The 26,364-nt window shown below is 36.0% G+C and overlaps 1 protein-coding gene across 8 annotated transcripts in view; it reads left to right on the top strand.

Moving 5' to 3' along the window:
• MIPOL1 (mirror-image polydactyly 1) overlaps positions 1–25,115 on the top strand; it is a 321,775-nt gene extending 296,660 nt beyond the window's left edge. For 6 of the 8 annotated variants that reach the window (XM_034992339.1, XM_034992336.1, XM_034992342.1 and 3 more), the window contains one exon: positions 20,968–22,080. In XM_034992339.1, coding sequence (XP_034848230.1) covers positions 20,968–21,034 — 67 coding nt within the window. In that variant the 3' untranslated portion in view covers positions 21,035–22,080. Of the gene's footprint in view, positions 1–20,967; positions 22,081–22,113 lie in introns of those variants that run through there. The other 2 variants (XM_034992341.1, XM_034992340.1) reach the window with 2 other exon arrangements.
• Positions 25,116–26,364: the final 1,249 nt, after the last annotated feature.

The following is a 26,364-nucleotide window of genomic DNA, read 5'->3' as shown; positions in this document are numbered from 1 at the left end:
ATTTGTTGAAGAGACTGTCTTTTTCCCATTGGGCATTCTTTCCTGCTTTGTCGAAGATGAGTTGACCATAGAGTTGAGGATCCATTTCTGGGCTCTCTATTCTGTTCCATTGACCTACAGCCACATATAACTTTTAAGCTCTCTGTCAGTCTCATAGGATTCCCATACCTGGAGAGAGGTCAGCAAAAAAATAAATGAGAATGGGAAGAGAAAGAAAGAGGTTACATTTTTCTCTTTTAAATGCCCCCTTGTTTACTTTAATAGTTATGTGCATGTGTTCATGTTTACCAAGAGATATATTAATTAATATTGTTTTGATAGGCCACACATTTAAAAATGCTTTTTAATCATAATATATATTTTTTCAAATAACTGAAACAATTTACATTAATTTTTGAAAAAAATTTAAATATCACTAAGCAACTTGGCATTTTTACAAGATGTTTTCATATAATACATACAATTTTATAACTTAATTCACTTAATATATGATGAATAACTTTGTCTAAACTTTATGTGTAATCTTTCACTAAGTGGTCTAAATGGCTCTAAATCTATTGTATGGTTGTACCATAATTATTTAACTAATTCATTATTGTTACTATTGAGTTGATTTAAAGTACTGCTACAGTGAACATTCTTGCAGCTAAATATTTGCATATATCTGCAGTTACTGCAGGGGACACAAATTCCTGGAAGTGGAATTACTGAGTTAAAAAGTAATTGCTAGAAAAGGTTTCTATTAATTAGAAAAACAATTATACTATTTATAGAAGTGCCACTGAAGAACTGCAGATTTTAAATCTCTACAGGTACATGGAAGAGAGAGAAATATGGTGCTGAGTGTTTTTTTTTTTTTTTAAAGATTTTATTTATTTTTTTGAGAGAGAGCACATGAGAGGGGGGAGGGTCAGAGGGAGAAGCAAACACCCTGCCGAGCAGGGAGCCTGATGTGGGACTCGATCCAGGGACTCCAGGATCATGACCTGAGCCGAAGGCAGTCGCTTAACCAACTGAGCCACCCAGGCGCCCCAATGTGCTGAGTGTTTTATAGTAGATTGGTAATATTTCATCTTGTCCTCTAATAATAAAATACATTACCATAAGTACTTTCTATGGTAAGAATGACCTAAATTGTAAAAGCTGTACATATAAGGATATATAGTGATAGCAGGAATTTAATTTGGATATACTTCTTATGGTACGACTAAGAAAAAAATTCTTTTAATTTCTATACTTGTTAAAATATGGCTTTTTTATAGCCTTCAAAGATGTTGGCACATAATAGAGCAGAATGATGTGAAGCTGAAAAAAGCAGAGTGTGCATCCCATCAAAGGCTGTCTTACAGTAGTTCAGATTGAGAAAGTTTAGACAGGAGTTAATAGCTTGCCTTGAGGATAGTAAGTCATCTGTTCTCAGCAAGCATGTCAAAATAGTGGACCAGCACTTTTGACAGGTTAAAATGAATGATTTAAGACTTTGGGTGTATGTATATAGCATTAGAAGCACGCCGCCTATGAAAACTTTTTGGCAAAAAGGTAACAATTATGAGTAAGATGAACTCTTTCAACTGTTCCTTTACAGCTGGTAATACCTTTCCTCCTAGCCATTTCAGTGTCAGCCTTAATACAAAAAGTTTCTTGGTCTGACTATATACTACATGGAATTAAAAACGAATTCTCTCTTCTTGAAAAGATATGGTATTTTAGAAGTGTGGGGAGGAGCAACAAATTTGGATTTTATTTCCATCTGTTAGTGTTATTACAAGATACAGGGAAAGACTTTGTAAAAACTCACCAAAAAAACCCCCACAAAAAACATTGTATCATATACTTAGCACTCTATTAAATTTGGCAGTGTAAATAAACGGTATGCTATAAGGCTCCTGCCCATAGGAAGTTTAGGGCACGTGTATTTAGTTGTTTCCAAATACTGCTGCAGTAAACATACTTCTAGCTAAAAATTTAGAGAGGGCACAAATTCCTGGAAGTGGAATTGTTGGATGCAAAACAATATGACATCTTGTATCTGTATATAATGCTAGTAGTATATTCATATATATATTTCACCTTGTTTTTTAAAAATCATTTCATAGAAGAGAATTGTAGTGAATAACCAATTAATTGTTCAGTGCAGGTAATATAGAGAAAAGGAAGGCCTCAAGGAAATTGAACTTGGCCCTCTGGAATGAGTAGGATAGGAATAAGCAGAGAGGAAAGAAGAGCGTGTAGAAGAGAGAAACAGCATAAATGAAGCAAAGGTACGCATATGACTATATTTTATGAGAGGAGATCGTACAGAGGGCCAGCTGGCAGAACAGAGGTCCCTGTGGGATATCAGACAGGCGAGATAACCCGAATTACCGAGAGCCTTCCCGAGGATGCAAAGGCAGTTCGATTTCATGTGATAGGGAGTAAGAAACCAATGTAGAGTTTTGAAAGCAGCAGAGAAATAGCGTTTTAGGAACTTCGGGCTCTCTTAGCACTGTGGAAGATTAATTGAAGCAGGCTGGTTTTAGAAATAAAAGTACCAGCTAAGAAGCTGTGATAATAATATAGTACAATAATAACAGACAACTGGTGTGCTGGTGTAGGTTGGTAGCAGGGAGAAGGGAAGAAAGGGATTCATATCAGAAATACTATAGAGAAAAACTATGATTTGGTGACTAAAGAGATGTGAAGGGTAAAGAAGTAGTCGGTATTTTAAGATTTTTCTGGCTAAGAGATAGAAACGAAACAGTGCCATCAATACAATGTCTTTAGTTCAATGCTAAGAACTAATTTCATTTTCTTTCTATGTAACCCTAACTTATAAACTTATGAGAAAAAATATTAAGTTGAGTTTGAGAACAGTACTGTCAGATGGCAGATATAAAACTCATCAAAACTGGCTTCCAGAAACTGAAAAGCAAAAGAAGGGAAGGCTTCCAAGGATTCTTCTCTGGAAATAATAGAAATACCCATGAGACTGTCTTTGGAATGATAGCAATTTAGATTATATAACCCTGTTTCCCACATAATTAAACTCTTTTTGTGGAGTTTAGTGCTAAAAGTCAGAATGTCCAAAGTTATTCTGAATGATAAAGATTATTCTTAAGAGCTGTATCTCAAGCCATTCAAAGATAGGCCAAATGTCAAGGCTGTGGTTGGAGGTGTCATTCTTCAAAAGGCAATATGTAACTCCTCTGCTGGGCAGACAGCAGATCAGTTCGTGAGGTGATACCATTGGTGATATCCGAATTCTCTGAACCAGGTTGGTGGGCGAGTATTTAAAAGTCCAGATATAAGCAGCTGAGAGCAGCATATAGAAAGAATTTTTATAATTATTTTGTTTCAAAATGCACATAATGAGGATAGGCTACTAGCAGATTTACAAAAATTATTCATTCATATCATCTAGGTTATTTACTCAAAGAAATTTTTTTTTTAGATTTTATTTATCTATTTGAGAGAGAGAGCACAAGTGGTGGAGAGAAGCAGGCCCCATGGAGCGGGGAGCCCAATGCGGGGCTCAATCCCAGGACCCTGGGATCATGACCTGAGCTGAAGGCAAGCACTTAACGACTGAGCCACCCAGGCACCCCGTCAAAGAAATATTTCTACCAAATTTAGGTAACAAAACACATACCAGAAGATGTAAACACTACCATATTGCCCAAACCTAAGCTAATCTAAGGAAAAATAACAATAAATTATAATTCATGTATCATGCTTTGTAGAATATTTGAAAAACTTGTAGGATTTTACCAGGAAGTGGGTTTGAGGCTCTTTTCTTCACACACATGTGAGAATTGCTCTACCAATTAAGAAAAGAGTAGTTTTCATTGGCCTTACAAATTGCTCCGTATGGGGTGCCTGGGTAGCTCAGTCGGTTGGGCGTCTGCCTTCAGTTCAGGTCGTGATCCCAGGGTCCTGGGATCGAGCCCAGTCAGCATCCAGCTACCTGCTCAGCAAGGAGTATGCTTTTCCCTTTGAGTTTGAGTATGCTTTTCCCTTTGCCTCTCCCCCTGCTCGGGCTTTCTCTCTATCAAATAAATAAATAAAATCTTAAAAAAACAAATTGCTCTCTAGTACTTAGTAAATCAGAATCATAAATATACAAGGCCTTATTATCTTTGCTGCCAAATATATGGTAGTTTCTAGAATATAAAAGTCTGTGTGTATTGTTAACAGTGCAAATACTGTAAGACTAAAGGAAATCATATGAAAAATATCCTGGTGAATAAGTTACTGTAAGTAAATTAACATAAATATAATTCACATTTAAGATCATTGTAACTCAGTCTCTGAAGCAGTTTGCTAATGTCCTGTCAGCTCAAAAAAGTTAATGTATCCCTATGTCACTAACATACTACCAATGAATAATCCTGATACTGAGAATAAAGCCCATTAATCCCTAATACTAACACTTTAACACATATAAGAAAAATGTATGTGATTTAATTTCAAGTCTTCTATGGTGCTTGAGAAGTATTAACTGTGAAGTGAATGGATATTAAAGAATGGAAATTACTTTTACAGGTGGCATATAAAAATCAGAAATCAAAAAGAAATGAAAATCAGTCAGAAATGCTCATCTTTCTATGCATCCAGAATTCCTTATCTATAAAATACAAAATGTGTGTGTGTGTGTGTGTATGTTTGGAATAGACTGTTTTTAAGATAGATGAAAGTATAAACCTCTTTTATATATGTGGTGTTGATCTTTATAACATTTTCCCTTTTATATGTTGTTCTGATGGCAATTTTAGTTAAATAATGTATATTCTATGACTATTATATGTCATAATCTTTTCAGAGAAATCTGCCTTTTCATGGTTACAGTACTTTGCTGAATTTTGATGTTTTAGGAAGATTGATTTATTTATCTAAAGAATTTAGGACTCTATATAAAATATATGAGTCTGATAACATACAGTTTTTAAGCTGCCAGAAATTAGCAATGACTACCTAGCAGCCTAATAATATCACGAATGAGATTAAACCTCAAATTTCTATTTACTATATCCTTATCTTGAAACCAAGGATCAGTTCTCCATAGGAAAAAAAACTTTAAGGAAATATAATTGAGCAGTTTTCAAAACACTTAGAAAGAAACAACTTATCACTCTTAATTTTCAACAGAAGGCACTCTGAAATAGTGAAACTGATATTTTAAATTAGACAATTATACACCAACAGACAGTCCATTTCAATTTAAAAGAAATAAAGAACTTCTATGTACTTTCAGATGTACCTTAAGCAAGTGTTCATATGGATTGTCCCAGAAGCTGGGGAGCAGGGACAGAACACAAAAGCCAGAATAAGAAAAGGAAGAGGAATCTTCCCACAAATCTGCATCCTTTTTCAATATACCACTATCATACCCTGTTTCAGTTCTTAGAAATCAAGAGTTTTTAATGAAATAATTAAAATGGTTGACCTTGTTATCAATTTGTTTATCCCATATTTTGTCATGTGTCTGTTTATTTTTTACTCTGATGCTTTTCCCATAGAAAATGCATCAGTAAGGGCACCTGGGTGGCTCAGTCAGTTAAGCGTCTGCCTTCAGCTCAGGTTGTGATGTCAGGGTCCTGGGATCGAGCCCGTGTCAGGCTCCCTGCTCAGTGGGGAATCTGCTGCTCCCTCTGTCTCTGCCCCTCCCCCTGCTCGTGTGCATGCTCTGTCTCTCCCAAATAAATAAATAAAAGTCTTAAAAAAAAAAAAATGATGTATCAGTAATCCACATCCACGGCAACTTCATTCCTTTGCATGCTTCATTTTTGTCTCCTTACAAGTTATGAAATCAAAAAGAAGAGGTGACAATACTGGTTTTCAGAATCAGTAATTCGTTGTTATCACATTAACTAAATCCCTCCTGAAGCAGAAAGGATAACCTTAACTTAGTTCTCACTTAGGGTGAAGTTTCATTTACGATCTTTCCCACCAAGCTCCCAAACTCCCTCCATTTAAAATGGGAGGAGTCAGGGTGCCTGGGTGGCTCAGTCAGTTAAGTAAGCATCTGCCTTGGGCTCAGGTCATGATCCCAGAGTCCTGGGATCAAGCCCCACATCCAACTCCCTCCTCAGTGGGGAGCCTGCTTCTCCTTCTTCCTCTGCCACTTCCCCTGCTTGTCCTCTCTCTCTCCCTCTGTCAAATAAATAAATAAAATCTTTAAAATATATATATAAAATAAAATGGGAGGAATCTATTCAGATAACTGCTGTATTATTTAATGTTCTTCTGCAAGGGCCCTTGACTGAATAAAACATTTACTATAAGTCTCCATATGGAGTAGTTTGCTTTTTTATTCTTGAAAGCTACTTTTAGGGGTCATCATCAAAATTTCAATCCATTTTCTAGAGTTGAGATTGTAAATGAAATTACTTCTTACTCCCTGTGTGTGTACATGTGTGTATAATATCTATTCATAAACAAATAATATCCTGTTGATTTTTGAGAGCCTGTTCTACTAGTTACCAAGTATCAGTGATGAACAAAATACACATTTTACTTGCCCTCATGGAGCCTCATGGGCTTGTTACTGGTACTGAGTTTTCTTGGGAATCTTACATAGGATTTGAATATCCTCTCGCAGACAAAGTGAAAGAGTCCAATAAAACTGTCACTTGATCTTAATTCATCCTATTATCTCAATCACTTTCTGATGTTAAGGTAGGTGCTTAAGTGAAGTATTCTATTATCTTCTATAAGGACTTTCCTAATAGTATCATCCACTCTACTAGTGCTGCCGTAGACTAATTGGAATCCAACAGACTATCTAGACATCTAATTTACTAACAAAGTCTTAATTAAGCCATGGGTAAAATTATACCAAAGTTATTATTTTAAAATCCAAAACTTGAAATAAAATTACCTTAGAGATACTATAACAAAAAAATATAGCTCTACTCTTTCTCCATGTTCTAATTTTAAAATGGGGTGAAACAAAAGTAAAGAATGCAGTTTTATATATTTTGTTATATGTTTAACTTTTTTTACTAGTCTTCTAAATTAATACTAATGATACTATGATTGATTGACAAGCCTGATTATTCAAGGTTACATAGAACACAGCAAATGTTAGTCTACATTTAAAATAGAGTTATGGGACACCTGGGTGGCTCATTCGGTTAAGCATCTGAGTCTTGATTTCAGTTCAGGTCATGATCTCAGGATCATGAGATGGAGGCCCGTATAGGGCTCTGTGTGCAGCGTGGAGTCTACGTTAGATTCTCTCTCTCCCTCTGCCCCTCCCTCTGCTCACGCTCGCTGCTCTCTCTCTCTCTCTCTCTCTCAAAATAAATGAAATCTTTAAAAATAAAATAAAATAAAGGTAACTTTTCGGCATCTTGTCTACCTTAGATACTAGTGACATTGAATAAGGAATATCCTATATCTAATCTAAGCACAGTTGAGTGTGCATGTACTAAGATTTTTTTATGTTCTTTTTAATCTCAGAGATAAATCCAAGTTTACTGCTTAATTTCTGAATGAATGAATGATATTCTTTAAAGATAATGATATCGTCTAAGTGATAATGCTTTATATAATGAAATATCTGAGGATCTAAATTATTCTATCCATATTATTTGTATCCTTTGTTAGTTACTTGAAATATTTTTTAAACAGGAAAATAGTTTAGGGGAAATTATTGAATCAGATTTATCTTGAAATTTATGCAAGAATCAACAAGCTAATTAGTAAATGGTTAGTAATGATGCTTTAAAACTAAATATTGTTGACTGCATGTACCCAATTTGTTTTCATTTTCTTTTTTTTAGTGATGCAGATCCAGCCAAAAATACCACTTGACAACAAACAGGGACAATTTTATATGTAGACAGAGATAATAGTCATATTCCTGGTTTTCATATAAGAGATAATGCAGGGGCGCCTGGGTGGCTCAGTTGGTTAAGCGACTGCCTTCGGCTCAGGTCATGATCCTGGAGTCCCGGGATCGAGTCCCGCATCGGGCTCCCTGCTCAGCAGGGAGTCTGCTTCTCCCTCTGACCCTACCCCTCTCAAGCTCTCTCTCTCTCTCTCATTCTCTCTCTCAAATAAATAAATAAAATCTTTAAAAAAAAAAAAGAGATAATGCAATCCCCAAAATATATCTGTTTTGATAACTGTCTATAATTTTATATCTAAAATTTCAGTATCAGAAATTCACAGATTTGGGTTTGTTTCATAATAAAATGCAGATACTATTACAGCCTTTTTTTCAATCACATAACATTGTTCTCAAAAAGCTTTTTTTTTAAGGCTAGTATTAAGAGTCAAAGGGAGGAGAATGTGAGAGGTGTGAGAGGACTGGATTCCTTTTTTTTAAAAAAGATTTATTTATTTATTTTAGAGAGAGAGAGAGAGGGCGCCTGGGTGGCTCAGTTGGTTAAGCGACTGCCTTTGGCTCAGGTCATGATCCTGGAGTCCCGGGATCGAGTCCCACATCAGGCTCCCTGCTCAGCAGGGAGTCTGCTTCTCCCTCTAACCCTCCTCCCTCTCATGCTCTCTGTCTCTCATTCTCTCTCTCGCAAATAAATAAAATCTTAAAAAAAAAAAATTTTTTTTAGAGAGAGCAAGTGGGGGGGGGGGGCAGGCAGAGGGAGAGAGAGAATCCTGAAGTGGACTCCCTGCTGAGTGCAGAGCCCAACCTGGAGCTCTATCCCAGGACCCTGAGATCATGACCTGAGTCGAAATCAAGAGTTAGCTGCTTAACCCATGAGCCACCAAGGTGCCCCATAGAAGACTGGATTCTTAATGGGAAGTGAAAGAAGTGCCATTGGGTCAATTTCTGCTCAGCATTGGATTTAATTTTGGGTTTTGGTTGTGGTTTTCTCTCTCTCTAGAGTTCTCTATTACTGGTGGAATTCTGTTGTAATAATTATCATTATCAAAGTATTTTAGGCATAGCTCTTTGAGAAATAAAGGCAAACTTGGCCACTCTTACAGTTCTGCCCCATGCCTGACCCAAATAAGACAAATGTTACTTGGACTGCTTTATTAGAGGTGTAGGGAAGACATGACCCCAAATCATTTTGAGAACCATAATAATTTGGTAAAGTTTATTTCCTGAGTATCATCTTGTGTTTGGAATAGTGGAAGTTGTGAAAACTATGTATACTCAATTTACATTACTGATTTGAAAGTTATTTTTAGGTCAAAACTAGAGCCAAGAATGCACAGCTTTTTTTTTTTGCTGAATGTAGGCCTTTTTACTGAATGTATTTAAACAAAACCGAGGCATGTACTCTGCTCTAGCCTACATAGGCTGTAAGTTTACCAACATTTCAGTACTGATGGGAATTCTTAAATCTCATGACAATCATAAAATATTGGAGAGACCTGAATCAAGTAAGTAGTAAGAGAGCCTTTTTAAATGCATTTTTTGGTTTCTACTTAATCTCAAAGATTTTATAAGGATTAACAGGAGAGACAAATGCTTGATTCTAATTGTCACAGTATATCCATGTAAACTTATCAATGACATGTTAACCAAGCTAAGATTTTTGTTTTTAAAGATTTATTTATTTAATTAGTTAGTTGAGAGAGCGTGGGGCAACTGGGGGCGAGGGGCAGAGGGAGCCAGAAAGAAGCAGACTCCCCACTGAGCGCAGAGCCCTAGGTGGGCTAAGTTCCACAACCCTGAGATCATGACCTGAGCCCAAATCAAGAGTCAGCCGCTCAACTGACTGAGTCACCCAGGGCCCCAAGGCTAAGATTTTTAACACAATCTTTTGTCAAGACTTTTAAAAGTTTCCCTAGTCATTTGCATTAGTAATATTTTCTAAGAAAAAGACAAATATCTTTTAAATCTGTTTTATAATTAATATCTTGGGGTGCCTGGGTGGCTCAGTTGGTTAAGTATCTGCCTTTGGCTCAGGTCATGATCCCAGGGTCCTGGGATCAAGCCCCATGTCAGGCTCCCTCTGTGTGCTCTCGCTCTCTCTCTCTCTCAAATAAATAAATAAATAAATAAAATCTTAAAAGTGGTGCTCATCTGGAATTCCTATTTATTATCTACTTATAATGATATACTTGTGATGTCCTTTTCAAAATATTTTATGTGAATTTAAATAGTAAATAATTGTCCTATATCTTCTTTCCTTCAGTAAATTGGCCTGGTTATAATTACTTTGGCTTTCTACATTCCTGCCAGTATCAATTTTTCCCTCATTTTCTCTAGTATAATTACATTTGAAATCTTATTTTAGCTATTAATGTTATAATGTCCTGTTCCAGGTAAATAAATTATGCCCATTTCCAAATTAACCACAAATTATTTATTTATAGAGTAACACTGAGTTTGCTAACAAGAATACAAAAATGTCTTAGGCTTTAAATTTTATAAAAAATAATATCTGTTTCTAGGTCCACATCTATATAATAGTGAACCTGTTCAAAAAAAATGATGTCTTTTTTGGTAAGGCAAAATGCATAATACCATCATAGTGTTGTTAAGTTGGTAATATTTTGGAATTCATATTTGCTTTTAATAAAGAATCACTCATGGACCTTTCAATGAAGTTTTTCAGTAAATATATCTTGAATGTTGAAACACAGGTAGACCAACCCTCAAAATTAAATTTAAAAATAGAGTAAGTGCTATATGCTGTGGACCATACTAGGAACGATATCAGCTTAAGCAAGCCGTGGCCTACAAACTCATCATATTTGCCAAATATCATCACAGCCCAGAAACTCTGTTTCCATGCCACAGATCATCAGGTAGACCTATTTGGGTATCTGTTAAAGCCCAAATTAAGCCCTTTAGGTACTTAATTGAAATAGTTAACAGTGCTTTTGGATGGCACCCTACAGCCAGTCCAGTTACCATAGTTGCAGACCCACCAAGTCACTCACTGATGTACCCACTAAGAGCTTATCCTCGGCGGCCAGGCTGATCCCAGTTACCATATACTGGGTCTTTGCAAGTCTAACTGCATCTCAGGAATTAACCTCTATAACTGGTAGGTAAGGAGGAAGAACTCTAAAATATCTTGATTTTAACAGTCATTTGACAGACTATCTCAAAATATCTTTGTGGACAAGATCAAGAAGTGACTGCACAGTTCGGATAATTCATAATTAATCGAATAGGAATACATATTATGACCCTGTAGGGATGTCTCTAAGAGTTTGTTTCAGTACTTTTTTGTTCAACATTTTTTAATACCTAAGTTAAAAACATAAAAGGTAAGTTTATCATAAGTACAAAAAGTAATAAACTCAAGATAACAAAAGATGTTAAATTGCTGGAAAAATTAACTAAATTTACCAAGATGGGGGCGCCTGGGTGGCTCAGTCCATTAAGCGTCTGCCTTCACCTCAGGTCTGATCCCAGGGTCCTGGGATCAAGCCCCACATCAGGCTCCCTGCTCAGCGGGGAGTCTCCTTCTCCCTCTCCCTCTGCCTGCCGCTCCCCCTGCTTGTGCTGTCTGTCTCTGCCAAATAAATAAACTCTATAAATTAATTAATTAATTAATTTACCAAGATTAAATCTGACATGGATAAATGTAAAATCTTGCACTTTTTTAATATCAGTATTGTGGAATAAAAATGGCCATGAATTTTTTGCAACTGCTCCTGTCAAAAGGCGGAATTTATTCCCCCACCCTGGGAATCTGGGCTGGCCTGTGACTCCCTTTAACCAATAAAATAAACCAAGTGATGTACAACTTCTAAACAAGGCCTCAAGAGGCCTTAGTGATTTCAGTATTTCTCTTTTGCTGATGTGTTCCCTAGGTGAGTAAGTCTGAGCTTATCTGGGTGAGAATGAGATACCACAGAAAGAGAGAGTCCTAGCAGAAGTCAGCACCACCTGTCAGGCACATGGCCACCCCACCCCAACTGACTGCAGCTGAATGAGTGATGCCAGGAAAGGCTAGCAGGATTGCCCAGGTGCTTCAAACCCAAGTTGACAAAATTAAATAAAATAGCTGCTGTTTTAAGCCACCATGTTTTCTGTGGTTTCTTGTGCAGCAATAAATGAAAAAGATATATTAATTGTATATGTCCAAACTAGGAGAGACTTCGCTTGGCTTGGGAGGCTAAGCAGGCTAGGTATTAGTGATATTAGTATTAGTGTTAGAGTATTAGTGTAAGCTGATAGTGAAACATGTCAGCATTAAAATAGAAGTAAAAGTCTAAATCAAGGAAGATATCAGTCCCACTTCCCTTTATAATGATTAAACTGGATTATTATATAGGGGCAAATATTTTTTTAAGATTGTATTTATTTATTTATTTTAGAGAGAATGAGAGAGCGCAGGGGGAGGGGGCAGGGGGTCAGAGGGAGAGAGAGAATCTCGAGCAGACTCCCTGCTGAACGTGGAGCCTGATGTGGGACTTGATCCCATGACCCTGAGATCACTACCCAAGCCAAAATCAAGAGTTGAACATTCAACCGACCAGGCCACCCAGGCGCCCCAGGGCCAATATTTTTAAAGACACTGGACATACTAGAGAACATGCACAAAAAATGTGAATAATAGTGAGCAGTCTGCTAACTTTAAGGTACCAGCCTTTGAAGACTGGAAGTGTAATAATAAAAATACCGTAAATAAATAAATAGTAAAATACCATAAAGACATGACAGCTCTCAACATTTTGACGACACCTCATATGGAAATCAAGTAGGGTAACCATTTGAAGGGTAGGTCTAGGTAGGTGAGTGGGAGATTCAAGGAGGCAGTTTCCAGTTAAAATAAGGAATGATTTTTGGCCATATAATTATTTATTCAATTCCCCATTCTTACCACTCCCCATTGTTACTACCTTCTTCACCATGACTTTTCAACCCACTCTCCTATCGACTCCTACCCTCACCTTTTCACTTACAAACTCTTTCTTCATTGTGTTTCAGATGTAAATAGTTTTCTTTTCTCAACTTCATTCTTTCCTCATATAATATTTACTTATTTCTTATGTGTTCTTTTGTGAAGAAAAGTGAAATTGATGATCCATATTTCTATGGCCATGTCTGTATGTATTCATAAATATATGTGTATATGTCCATATGTGCACATGTCCATTTTTATTAGCATCAGTGTATCTTTGTCTGTATTCCTCGGTTACATTTTGTGGCTAAAACAGAGCAAGAACTTCTTACTTCATCAGTTACAATTTATAACAGGAGAGTGGGTGCACTCCATCTATTAGCTATTCCCTCTCTCATTAGCTCGGTGATTCCTCCCTCCCCATCTTTCTCTCCTTCCCTTTATTCCTCTGATCTCAGCTCTTTTCAGTCTGCTTTCTGGAACCTTCTTTCCATTGTTACTACCTTGCATCTATCTACAACTTACACACTGAATGTTTCACACACACATTCTACCTGAAACTTGAATTTACCAAGGACCCTTGTTTCCTAGCAGCCCACTGGACACCAGTCTTTTTCCTCTACCCAAATACAAGGAAGGAGGGTTCTTCTGGTTCCCCTTTGCTACTTTCAGACCTTCTGCATTGATGTAAAAACCCTCCCTCCTTTAAGATTTACACCATCCAGCTTTCTCACTCACTACCTCTCCTCTTCAGTGATATCTACTGATCTGCCCAGTGCCATTCCCTTAAAATGTATTTCAGGCATCTGATTCAGTGCCTTCCTCTCTACCCCAACTTCTGAATTCATGTTCAGAAACTTCAATGTCAATGTCAGTAATATGCCCTATTCTTTTGTCTCTTGAATGCTAATGACTTTTACCTCTTATCCACTTCAGCTACAATGGATGTTGGCAGAACTTTCTACATCTGAAATCCTAAGATCACAATTGCCTCTTTCACAATAACCACAGCCTTATTCCAACTACTCTTGCTTTTTAGCTTCAGCACTAATCAAGACATCTGGTCCCTTGCTCCTTTCATTTTTTTTCTGAACTAACAACCCCTTACAGACTTACTTTCTTCTCTACCCAATCTGAATTCTAAGTTTAATCACTTTCTCTCAAGGACACAGTCGTCTTATACTCTAAACTCTCAATTGCTTCTATTATATGTCCTCCCCAAATTTATCCCCAAAGCATAGACCTGATGTGGAAAACAAAAGTCATACTACTATGATGATCAGTATCTCCTACAAATCTGTAGTCTCTAGCTATAGCTGGATCATCAATCTCACCTAATATTTCTTTTACATATTCCAAGTCACCTCCCTTTCTTGTCACATTAAACTTCAGCATTTTCCTCTAGCTTTTTTCTTTACTGTACGTTTTCAGCAGAAAACTCTGCCTCCTACTCCATGGGGAAAGTTGAATCTAGCAGACATAAGTTCTATCAGTTAACTTCCTCCATACCTAAAGTATCCACAGCTGTATTCTTCCCACCTCTTTCCCCTTAGTCTCCAAGAAACGTCCTTTCATATATTTTTTAAGATTTTATTTATTTATTTGCCAGAGAGACACAGTCACAGAGAGACAGGGAACACAAGCAGAGGGAGAGGGAGAGGGAGAAGCAGGCTTCCCACTGAGCAGGGAGCCCGATGCGGGGCTCGATCCCAGGACCCTGGGATCATGACCTGAGCCAAAGGCAGATGCTTAACAACTGAGCCACCCAGGCGCCCCCATTCATATTTTTAAGATAATGCTATAAGTCATGGGATCATAAGCTTATGATCCCATCTTCTGAGACCCTACTTAAAAAGGTATCATCTTCTTCCCTTCCCTCTAAAGAGTCTTCCTCTAGTCTTATCTCCCATAGTCCACAAATACATTCACTTGCCATCCATTTCTTTAAGAACGTCCTCAGCCATACATCCCCCTATAACTATAATTCTCTTTACTTTCTAGCTGAGCTCTTATAAAACAGCATGTACTTAGCCTTCAATTTTTTAAGATTTTATGTATTTATTTATTTATTTAAGAGAAAGAGCACAACTGCTCTCAATTGCTTCTATTATATGTCCTCCCCAGAATTATCCCCGAAGCATAGACCTGACGTGGAAAACAAAAGTCATACTACTATGATGATCAGTATCTCCTACAAATTTGTAGTCTCTAGCTGTAGCTGGATCATCAATCTCACCTAATATTTCTTTAGGTGGAGGGGGAGAAGGAGGGAGAGGGAGAGAATCCCAAGCAGACTCCATGCTGAGCACAAGCCTGATGCAGGGCTCAATCCCATGTGACCTGAGCCAAAACCAAGAGTCAGAGGCTCTACCCGACTGAGCCACCCAGGCACCCCTAGCCTTCAATTTTCACATTCCTCTCAGGCTTCCTCCTACTTCCATCATGCCATTAAAACTGCCCCCAAAAGCTGTCATTTTTCCCAATTGCCAAATCAAATGGGCACTTTTCACTTTGATCTTGTTTAAGTACTTGACCCTGTTGGTCACTGCCTTCTTGAAATGCACTTCTTTGGATTCTGTAACAGCATCTGTTCTTGATTCATCTTTTACTTCCCGATTTCCTCAAATTCTTTTGCCAGTCTCTTTACTTTAAATATTTGTTTTCATTTGGTTTCTTTCCTATTCCCACCTCTCTTCTCCTTTTTTATTTCTCTTTCTAAGCATTTCCATCTACTCCAAAGGCTTCAGTTACAACCGAGAGCAACCTAGTCATGGCCCACCTCTTCAGCCTTATTTCCTACTATTCTCCACCTCTTACTTCATGATTCTAAGAAAACATACTCCCGGTAGGACTTGACCCATATCATGGTTTTCATACCTCTGTGCCTTCACAGATATTTCCTCTGTCTTGAATGCCCATCCTGCCCCCTCTCCACTCCCGCCCTTCTTAAGATGTCTATTTCCTTCTTATTCTTTAATACTTAACTGAGACAAAATCAGGAAGATTTTATATGCCTTTCCTATCCTCCCCTACCCAAACTAGGTTCTGTTTAATATCTGTGTTTATCCTTTTCTTAACAGCATTTACCAATAACTTATTTGAGTTATCCATGTAAAGATCTACTTCTCCACCATACTATTCCTTATAAGCAGGGACCATGTCCTGTTTTTTGAATAATCAATGCCTAGAACAATACCTAGTACATAGGAGTTACGAAACAAGTGCTTATTGATTGAACTGAAATCTGTATCATAAACCTAGAATTCTGTCTTTAACACAGACTCTTACATCCAGGTATCTACTTAACATTCCCACTTTTATGTCCCACCAGCACCTGAACTTTATATGTACTAAGCTGAACTCATACACACACACACACACACACACACACACCAAATTCTTCCAATCTTCCTCTACACTATCTTGGTTACCGCTATCCACCCAGTCACCAAAACCAGACACCCAAGAGAAATCCTCGCCCACCCCATCTCTCCCCACCCTACCCTCAAAAGTCACTAAGTCCTTTGGATTCTGTATCCTAGATATTCTTCAAACTTATCCCCTTCTTTCCATTTGCACTGCTGCAGTTCTAGTTCAAGCCTTTAAGTTTCACTAGGATATTCTTTTTATTACAGCAAATCTTCATAACATAAAATTTTACCATTTTAACCATTTTTAAGCATACAGTTATATGGCCTTAAATACATTCACGTGTTGTGCTCACTAGGATTATTTTAATCAGGAGCTATCTGGGCTTCCTACCTATAGGTTAATCTGCTTCCATCCCATCCCTACATTCTTGTCTGTGTAATCTTTCTAAAGTGCAAATGGTGTTACTAGATGAATTAAAACCCATTCATTGCTTCCCACTGTCTACATTAGTGGTTTCATCACAAGGTTTTCACAGGTCCATGCTGAAATGGGAAAAATAAATAAGACAAAGTTTTTCTAAATTTTTTCAACTTCATGAATGACAACATTAATCAAGATAAATACTGAACATGCATGGGAGGCAAAATTAATTTAGTTTTAGATATGCTAAGTGTCATATGCCAGTGCAGTAAGCAAGAGGAGATGTCTTGAAGGCAGTTGGGTATTTGAGTCTAAAACTCAGAAGGGAGTTTTGGGATAGGGGCTGTGTATTTGGAAGTAATAAGCATGTACTTGGAATCAAGGAAACAACAGTTTTTGAGGAAAGTATGGAAAGCATAAAGAAAAAGGTGATAAAATAAATCCACATTAAAAAGACCAGCAGAGGAAGAACAGCCATAATCCTAAAAGAAAAATCTACATTTAAAGTCTTTTTCTCACCCTCCTGCCATGGTTGAAAGCAGGCAAGATCTTTGATACTAATGGCAAACCCTAAGTGAAGCATTTCAAGTGGTTTTTCTCTCTCCTCTGCTGGATGGAGGTTGTTATACATCTCTTGGATGTCCCTGTTTCTTTCTCCTTGAACAAAAAAATTTTAAAGCCAAGTATGTTTGATGGGATAACCTCATTGCCTAAAATAGAAGGAATAATTTTTCCAGAGTGAAAATTGTCAAGCCAATAAGAATTTCCACTCTCACATTAACTGATACAAGAATTAACTCTCAAAAATGGAACCTACAGTGAGATTTTTACTTTGGTACAATTCTGTTGGTGATGAGGAATTTGTTCTGTTTTCACTTCTTTCTGTTGGAAAAAAAAAAAAATATATATATATATATATACACATATACATATATAATCAGTAAGAGTAATTCAAGCCCACCAAAATTTAGAAATAAGCCTTAAAAGTTGTGCTTTTGGAAGTAGTATAGCACATCAGAGAGATCAAAGAGGTGGTAATTAGACTTAATATTGCATCTTAGCTCCAAAACTCACTAGCAGTGGGACTCTGATCAAATTACTATCTATATGTTTTGGTTTTGTCAGCCAATGATGTCTACTCCATGGAGTTATCTTTGAAAATTAAGTGTGTGCATAATTTACTTCTCATAGTTCCTGGCACATAATCAGTATTAAGAATTACTTAACCATTTGGAGCACCTGGGTGGCTCAGTTAAGCATCCCACTCTTGATTTCCTCTCAGGTCATCATCTCACAGGGGAGGGGGGCGGAGATCAAGTCCCACATCAGGCTCCACACTGGGTCTAGAGCCTGCTTAAGATTCTCTCTCTCCCTCCCCCTCTGCCCCTCCTCCACCCAACTCACGCAATCTCTCTCTTTAAAAAAATTAAATTAATTAAGAAATAAGTTAATTTTTGAAAAAGAATTACCGTTTAAAATATATCACAATATTCATTAAGAGTGAAAAATAAAAGTACACTGATTAAGAAAACTGGTAAATAACTATGTTCATCTACCTGATGGAAAAGTGTGTATTCCATTGTAGTACATATACATTATCTGAATACACAGAAAACATAAAAATAACGTTAATTGAGAAAATAAGTTTTCTATCTAAAATATAGCTTTAAGTATATTTTTCAAGTTTATATAGAAATTGTACTCTAGCAAATAGTAGTTTGTAACTATTATTTTCTAATTCTGTGCACTGTCATCAATTTACTTTCCTAATGTGTTACTAAAATAGCAGGTGAAATACACTGACAATTACTTTCCCAATTTGACTTCAGTAAGAACTTGAGAAAATTTTTAATGAAGCTAAATAATCCATCAACCTATGGTCTGAAAGCCCTCGTGGAAGTAGCTTTGAACTGCGAACAAGAAAACCAGGCCCAGATACGTCACTGTTTTACCGCAGGCCTCGTATAAGTGTTTACCTGTCCTTCAGTTTCTTCATATTGAAAATGGAGAAATCCTAATCCTAGTTCTAACCCGTTTCCTATTTCATGAAGCCCTTGGGAAACTGTCACTGAGTAACATGTAAAGCAGTTGGAGCCCAATTTAGTAAGCTACATAATTTTTTAAAGGCTGTTGTCGTCTTGGACAGTAAGGAATAGCCCGTGGGTGAATCCTGCAAGCTGCTTCGACAGCCGTCCGCAGCCACCTTCCTCTCGGCACCGTCCACGTTTGGCAGGTGTATTCCACTCCTTACAGGAAGGGCTAGGTGCCTCATTGTGTTTCAGGAGTCAGTGAGCTTTTACGGAGCTAAGTAATTGACATTTTTTTTCACTTCTGAGATCAAATTTTCATACATCATTCAACCTGGATAAACTGAGAATGTGGTTGATCTAGTAATGGTTGAAACACAGTAAAGACAGCGCAAGACGTGATATTTAAGTATTTCCTTCTAACCTCTTACCTTAGCCAGACATGAGTTCTAAATGGAAGTATGTCCTAATGTATAAAAAGGAAACTGAAGTAGATGAGCCTGTTAGTGTAGGAGAAGTCAAAAGAGGCACAACACCGATTCATCCAGTAATTTGGGGTTCCACTGGTTCTGAGTTCATAGTAATAATAGTAACTCTGCAGAGTACAGCTCACTTTGACATTATGAAGAAGATTTTTTTGATAGTAGTATAAATGAGGGTGGAGGGATATAACTAACCACCTTGAAAGTACTATTTTCTGGCTTTTTTACAATGTATGCCAAAAAATGCTGTTAAATGGCCTGTCAATATTTCTATCGGGAGTCCTTTTTTAACAGTTAATTGAAGTTACTATCATATTTTAAAAATACATTTAAATTGTCATACTGATATTTTTCTTGCCCCTCCTCCAAAGTTTAGGTTAGTGAAACTTTGTCTTAAAGAATTTATGTAATTCTATAAATCATCAATTTCAGAGTGTGTAAGATAGCACTAGTTTTTATCACTAAGGAAAATCCAACTAATACGGATTGGCCTGTGAACACGGTGAATTGTCCAGTGAATCTTCTCATTCAGTAGTCTGAAGCTGTTTTAGTGGACACATAATACTTCTGTATAATTTTTTACGTTTGAGAAATTTGTAGTAATAAACTTAGGCAAGATTTGCCTTTTTATTCTAAATACTAGCATTTCTCAAAGCAAAGATTTTTGATGCACTGAATTATTTTGTTTCATCCTCTTGTTTTCTGTTAACAGAGCTCAGTATATGCAAAATCATCCAATAAACTTGATCTAGCTTTCAGAGTTGCATGCAGCTGATTAGCCATGTAAACCAGCGTGTATGACACTAAGAATACCCTCATTCCTTTAGTGTCTAGCTCTGTGCTGTGTTTATTTGCAAAGGACCCTCATGCATGGATCCATATAAATGAGGCAAGCTGGAGCAGACTAGACTATGTTGCTCACCAGTCTTTGAGGAGGAAGATTGTGTATATGAAAACTGGAAGATTTCTCTGTGTGTAACATCAAATGGGATTTTTTGTTGAGGTTTTATGTTTTCAATAAAAAAATAAAAGGAAAAAAATCAATGGTCTGATTCCATCATCTCTTGTCAAGCAAAATCTCACTGATCTGCATGAATGCCATCTCCCACCCATAGAGTAGCCTAAGAACACTACAGAATGGACTTCTGAACTCTTAACTTTATTTTCAGTATAATTGGTGAATTTTTTCAGTCAACTAAAAAAAAATCACTTGTCTTTGACTAGAAACTAGAATCATTGCTAGGCTGTTTATATTACTCAGAATAGAAGCTTCTTTTTAAATGTACTACAGAAAGTCTGGTTTTTATTAGCATCAAATCATTTGTGTATATTTAAATGATTTTCATGCCCCTAAAACGTGAAGTTTTTTTCCAGCTGGCTAATTCCTAATTATTTTCATCAGCTGACTTTCGGGGGAAGGAAGAAATGTCATGTGTCAGAATTGTGTAGCATACCAGCGTGTCACTTATGTAGCTAAGTAACAGGTGTAAGAGCGATGGTATTTCTGTACTGAAATATGTACTTCTTAGGTAAAAATCAATTTGAAACTGCTCTGCATTTCATGTACCATCTTCTCATTACATAGTAAATGATTCATCCGCAGCCTTAACGCAAGCAGGTAAATGTACTGAAGTGAGTATGTTATATTTTTCATGTAGCATCTAAAGCTGACATAATCTGAAGATCTGGGTTAAAGTTTGTGTTGTTACTGTTTTTTTAACCTCAGATACTTGGCACTCTGCACCAGTGTGTCTTGCTGACAGTAATGCTTTGTCTCTTAACATGACTACCAGCACTGCTTGGTCACAGGCAAATACTGTTCTTTTTCAGCCAAAACATTCCTGACAATAACTGCACTTTTTGTATTCTTTCCCCCACCCCCTTCCCGCCCTCCTTCCCCCAACTTAGGTTGGAAAGGCTGGTGGACGTCCTGAGGAAGAAGGTTGGAACAGGGACCATGAGGACAGTGATCTGACTGAAAAAACGGCAGTCTGGGGAAGCAATCACATCTGGTGACCAGGCTGCTTCATTCAACACTGTGTAAACACTAAAGCCTTAACTTAGCAAACAGTTGTTAGAAGTGGGACACTCCAACCACATTCCAAGCTGAGATAAAATCAAATCACAAATGTTTAACCACTTTGCTGCTGACTTATTTATCCAAATGTATTAACTACAGACTTTTACCAATGAGTAGCTATAAAGTTGCAGCTTATTTTGTAACTATTTTATATCTCACTGTATTGAATATAAATCTTTTTACCGAGAGACCATTATAGGTCATATCTTCACAAATGGCCCTTTCTGAGTCAAAATGCAGCAAAGTAAATATTGTCTAAACCTAATCCACTGTGTTAGGTCAAAACTTCAAATACATGCATTTTTCAATATACAATTTATTTCTTAACTGATGAGAGAAGCTCAGACGTGAGAGTGTATAGTCTTCCTCCAATGCATACACATAATCTTTGTTAGTATTAAAGAATATTAAATCTAAATACCAAGAATTAAATATATACTTTTGCTCTAATAAGAGTTTGATATTTTAAAATTACATTAATCAAGGCATGATGTTTATTTCACTACAAATAATGCAAACTGTTTTCAATTTAAAAAAAGGATATTGTTCATGTGTACTTTTAAATTCATATTGTCAACACTTTTTAATGTTGTGACTGAATAATTATCTGAACTCTATTTAAGCTATAGAAATTGCCAAGTCTGTCTCATAGGCTGGGACACCTTTGGCTTGAAAATTAGCATGTGCCAGCATGACTTTAAAAGGCAAGAGGCCATCAAACATGTTAAGTATTATCACTTGAATTTTTGTTGTGGAGGAGGGGAACCCAATATACAATAAAATTATAATGTAAAAATGTGAGGACGTGGAAAAAAAGAAAACTGGCAATTTTGTTTGGTTACCTACTTTTTTCTTTTGTTTAAAAGATAATTTGAAATAGTTATGGCATAGCAGTCACTTCTGATCACATGAAATTATGAATAAAACTAAGATTTATGTATTTGGCTATAGGAAAAATTTCTTCTTTTTTTTAGATTGAATAGATGAGAGGCCAGTAGAAGATGACTATGCCTGGAACAGGATGAAATAGGCAAGTAGAGATTGAATTAGTGAAAATTTTGTAGGAAAGTGAAAATTTTTCTAAGGCCATACAGTATTATAATTGATCTTTAAGATTGAGCTAAGTTATCTACCATTGCTTGTTTTGGGGACAAGAACAGGACAGTTTATTGCACCATTCTTTCATACACCAATGGAGATTATTTGTGTGATTTTTTTCTTTTTTTTACTCTGCACAAAAATGTAAGGTGCTTTATCACAGAGTGACAAAAGAATCATAATGTTAACAAACTCAGTTTCCTCCTCATTAAATTTATTAAATGAACTGGCAGTTAGAACCATCCCATTGAGTTCCAATTCAGAATTTACTCATGTTACCTGCTTTTAATTTTTATTTAAACTATTAGAATTAGAAAATAAGGAACAACAGGGGTTAGAATAAGCTAACTGGATCTCCTCTACAGCCCAAAAGAGAATTATAGCTTTTCATAGGCCAGTGACTAGATAAATAGAGAAATCTGAAATAATTTGGTCAGGCCTGGAGTCTTCTCTCTGAGCTCCTTTGTGAAGGAACAGTGCCTTTTAAGTCATGCAGGTAAGTAAAGAGGAACAGTTCTTGTCACAAGATAGTCCATTCCTGAATCTTCTTCAAATAAATCACAAGTAAACTTGAATTTTCAGTTTAGTCCTGAAGACGAGACAAATCTTTCTTGAGTTATTTTGCTTGGGGTTTTATAAAACACACTCTAAGCATAAAGACATTTTGCAGTTTCCAAACATCTCTTCCTATCCCTAACTGATCAGATTAGAGCAACCAATTCCTGTAATTAATATCCAGAACTTTTAAAGAATTGGGTATTATGAAGCTAAGTTTATAAAACAATTCTAATATTTACTATTGTGAATGTAGATAATCACTACCAAAACATCACATCCCCTTGAAAATTAGTCCTGTACAAAATTACAGATGCTAAGTATTACAGCCAGATATTATCAATTGATTTCTGGCACTTAAAAATGTGCACCAACAATGTTTCAAACAGTCTTTACATTTTTTTGTCTGTGAAAGAATGGCCCAGTTCACTGAAGATCAGTTCTCCACATATTCGGTAATAATGCAATTTCAGTAGTCCATGCTGCCCAGAGATGTTGCTTTGAGTTTGCCTTAAATATTATCAAGTCTAATTCCTTTGATAACATGAGAATTCACTTACCGTTGTAAAAATAAGTTCAGAAGAAAAGCAGAAAGATAATACAAACATGTGTAGCACTTCATTTATTATAAAATCCTTTCACATCTGTATTTTTATTTGATCCTATCAACAACCATATAGTAGCAATAATGGTAAATTATATATACATATATATCAACCACATAATAATGATGATGAAAATTGTAGTAGTATCGTTATTATTATTACATTTTACAAAGGAGGAAATAGACTCCGAGGGTCTAGGAGTTTGCCAAGGACCTATTAGGACTTACAACTGAGGTCTTATGACTAAACTCCACACAGCCATACCTCTCTAAACCTTTCTATAAGAAAAAAAAAAAATGAAAATTTTAACTCTTGCAATTTTTGTTATTATTGTGCCATTTCTCTTCTACACATACATATACATTTGCTAACAATGGAGATGGTATGCATTTCTTGCAGTGAAGTGCAATAATGTGAACTGCACGGGTAAATAGCATCACATCACCTCTCTATAGTGTTATAGTAGCAGCATACCTTGCCTTAGGCTTCACTCATTAGGAGTGACAATTCATTGTTAGTAAAAAATAACCTTGAGTTGCTTTGTACTATTTTTAATTTGGCCTGACGCTGAAACCTGACAGTGTAGTTTTATCAAATGGTGGTATGAACTTCCAAGGCTTACTTTACCTCCTAGAGCAACTATTAGAGATAGAACTGGTTATAGGTAAGTTATAAGCAAGGTTATTGATTATAAGCAAGGTATGAGGAGTTATAGCAAAGTTATTAGTTAATTACTAATCTATGAGAAATTTTAAGTCTACCTTTATAACTAAGCCATTACGTTAAAATTATTTAAAATATTTGAAATATTTTATGTAATAAAATATTTTCCTTATTCAGTGAGAAAGGTGGTCCTTTGTATATATCCTTATTCAAATAAACTGAAGAATCTTGTCAGTCACTTACTGATAGAATTAGTTTACTTCACAAAAATGTTAGAATATTAAAAATCTGTAGTTTTAATATTGGATATAGTTGCATAGAAAAGCATTTTTATATGTAGTAGTTTTAAAGATCATAGATATTTTTTAAGTTTCTATTTTCAAATACTCATGATTAATGAGTCATTATAATGATAAAATAACCATGGCTTACACATTTTATCTTCTCACATATGGTTTGCATGGAACCCAGGTTTTTCCTGACATTATTTTGTTGTTGATAACTGTTATTCACAACTAACCTATCAATTGACCTATTAATATCTATATACATGTATATATCTATATACTTAGATGTATACACACTGACACACACACAAATACATTTTCCCTTTTAAAAATTTGATTTATAAGTCCACTGTTAGGCTCCAGTGACTTCAGTATTTTGTTCATGTTTTATTAGAAATGCACGTGGTTCCTGAGGCTTTTAAACAAATACATGGAATGGTTGAAAGATTTATATTGCTCATGCTTAGCTAAATATGTCATCTCTAGAAAAGATGTGGTTTATTTTGGCACTGTTTTAAAAACTCAAATATTTTAAACATTTGTTAAGTTGGAGCTTGCACATTTGAACTAGTAGCATACGTTCCAGAATAGCTTCTCAAGTTACCAAACTTTTTGTAATCCTTTTACTAGAATAACCTTTTTTGAAGGTTTTTTTCTGTTCTTTTTTATTATGTACTTTAAGTTAAATTTATAGAGGTTGGAGTTATTATTTTTAATGTAGGATTTCATAAACAGAAGAGGACAATGATGAGTATTTATTTTTGAGAATCATTAAAATATTGTATACCATTTCTACTTCTTTGCAGAAATCTTATTTTTAAGATTTTTTATTAATTTTATTGTTATCTAAGTATGGTTTTGGAGTACACTAGTACTTTTGAATCCACCAGTTTCTTGACTGATTATTAACAAAGATGCATTTTAATGCACAAACTCAAATATCTAAAATATATATATATTTATTCATATAAAATCCCCTACTGCAAATCCTACACATTTCAATGCAATTCTTATACATTGATCTTAATCAGATTTATAGTGGTACAATCCTGAAGATCCTTTACTGGATATGCCTATAAAATATACTACAGTAAGAAGACCAATTAAATTCACCATCAAACTGTGTCTGACTTCCTTAACAAATTTAATAAAGATAAAAATTGATAGGAACAAATTTTCAGGTACTTTAGGAAACTTTAAAAACTATTTAGATATAAAATTATAACAATAAAATATTAAAGATAAACATTACTTTTGGTAAGATGGTTAGGAAGAACCTGGCGGGGGGGGCACCTGGGTGGTTCAGTTGGTTAAGCATCTGCCTTCGGCTCAGGTCATGATCCCGGGGTCCTGGGATTGAGCCCTGCATTGGACTCCATGTTCAGGGGAGAGTCTGCTTCTCCCTCTCCCTCTGCCTCTCCCCCCTTGTGCTCGCGCTCTCTCTCAAATAAATAAATAAAATCTTAAAAAAAACAGGAAGAAAGAAAGAAAGAACCTAGGAAGGGAGATTAGTTCTCTTAATGGAACAATAATAGACTGATTGAAATCTACTACAAAGCACCTCTACTAATTTTGGAATTTGTATATGAAATTTTGCTGTAACCAATAGCTGAAATCTAAAAACACTGCTTCTATTCTGTTTAATTATTCAATCAAGGTAAAGTAATGTAAATAATGTACATACACTACATAATACCTGCAGGGAACTTAGTGAACTTCGAATTTAAAGCTTAAAGTACATGGCTAAAAGAGGACGAGGGTGGGGTGGGCAGTAAGAATCTTTGGGGCAGAGATTCTATAAACTGTTCATGTCTAAACTGTCACATCACAGTTTACAAAAATTGTTGTCTCACCATGTATGGTCTTTGTGATGTTGTTATCATACATTTCACTTCTACATATGTACACAATAATAACATTGTTATTGTTGCTTTATTTTTTTTTAAGATTTTATTTATTTATTTGACAGAGAGAGAGAGGGAACACAAGCAGGGGGTTGGAAGAGGGAGAGCAGGCC

This window comes from Mirounga leonina, unplaced genomic scaffold, assembly GCF_011800145.1.
Source record: "Mirounga leonina isolate KUSES-001 unplaced genomic scaffold, KU_Mleo_1.0 Mir_82, whole genome shotgun sequence".
In the NCBI taxonomy this organism is placed as follows: Eukaryota; Metazoa; Chordata; class Mammalia; order Carnivora; family Phocidae; genus Mirounga; species Mirounga leonina.
Note: the sequence above shows the minus strand (reverse complement) of the source record. Positions and strands in the feature narration are given on the sequence as shown.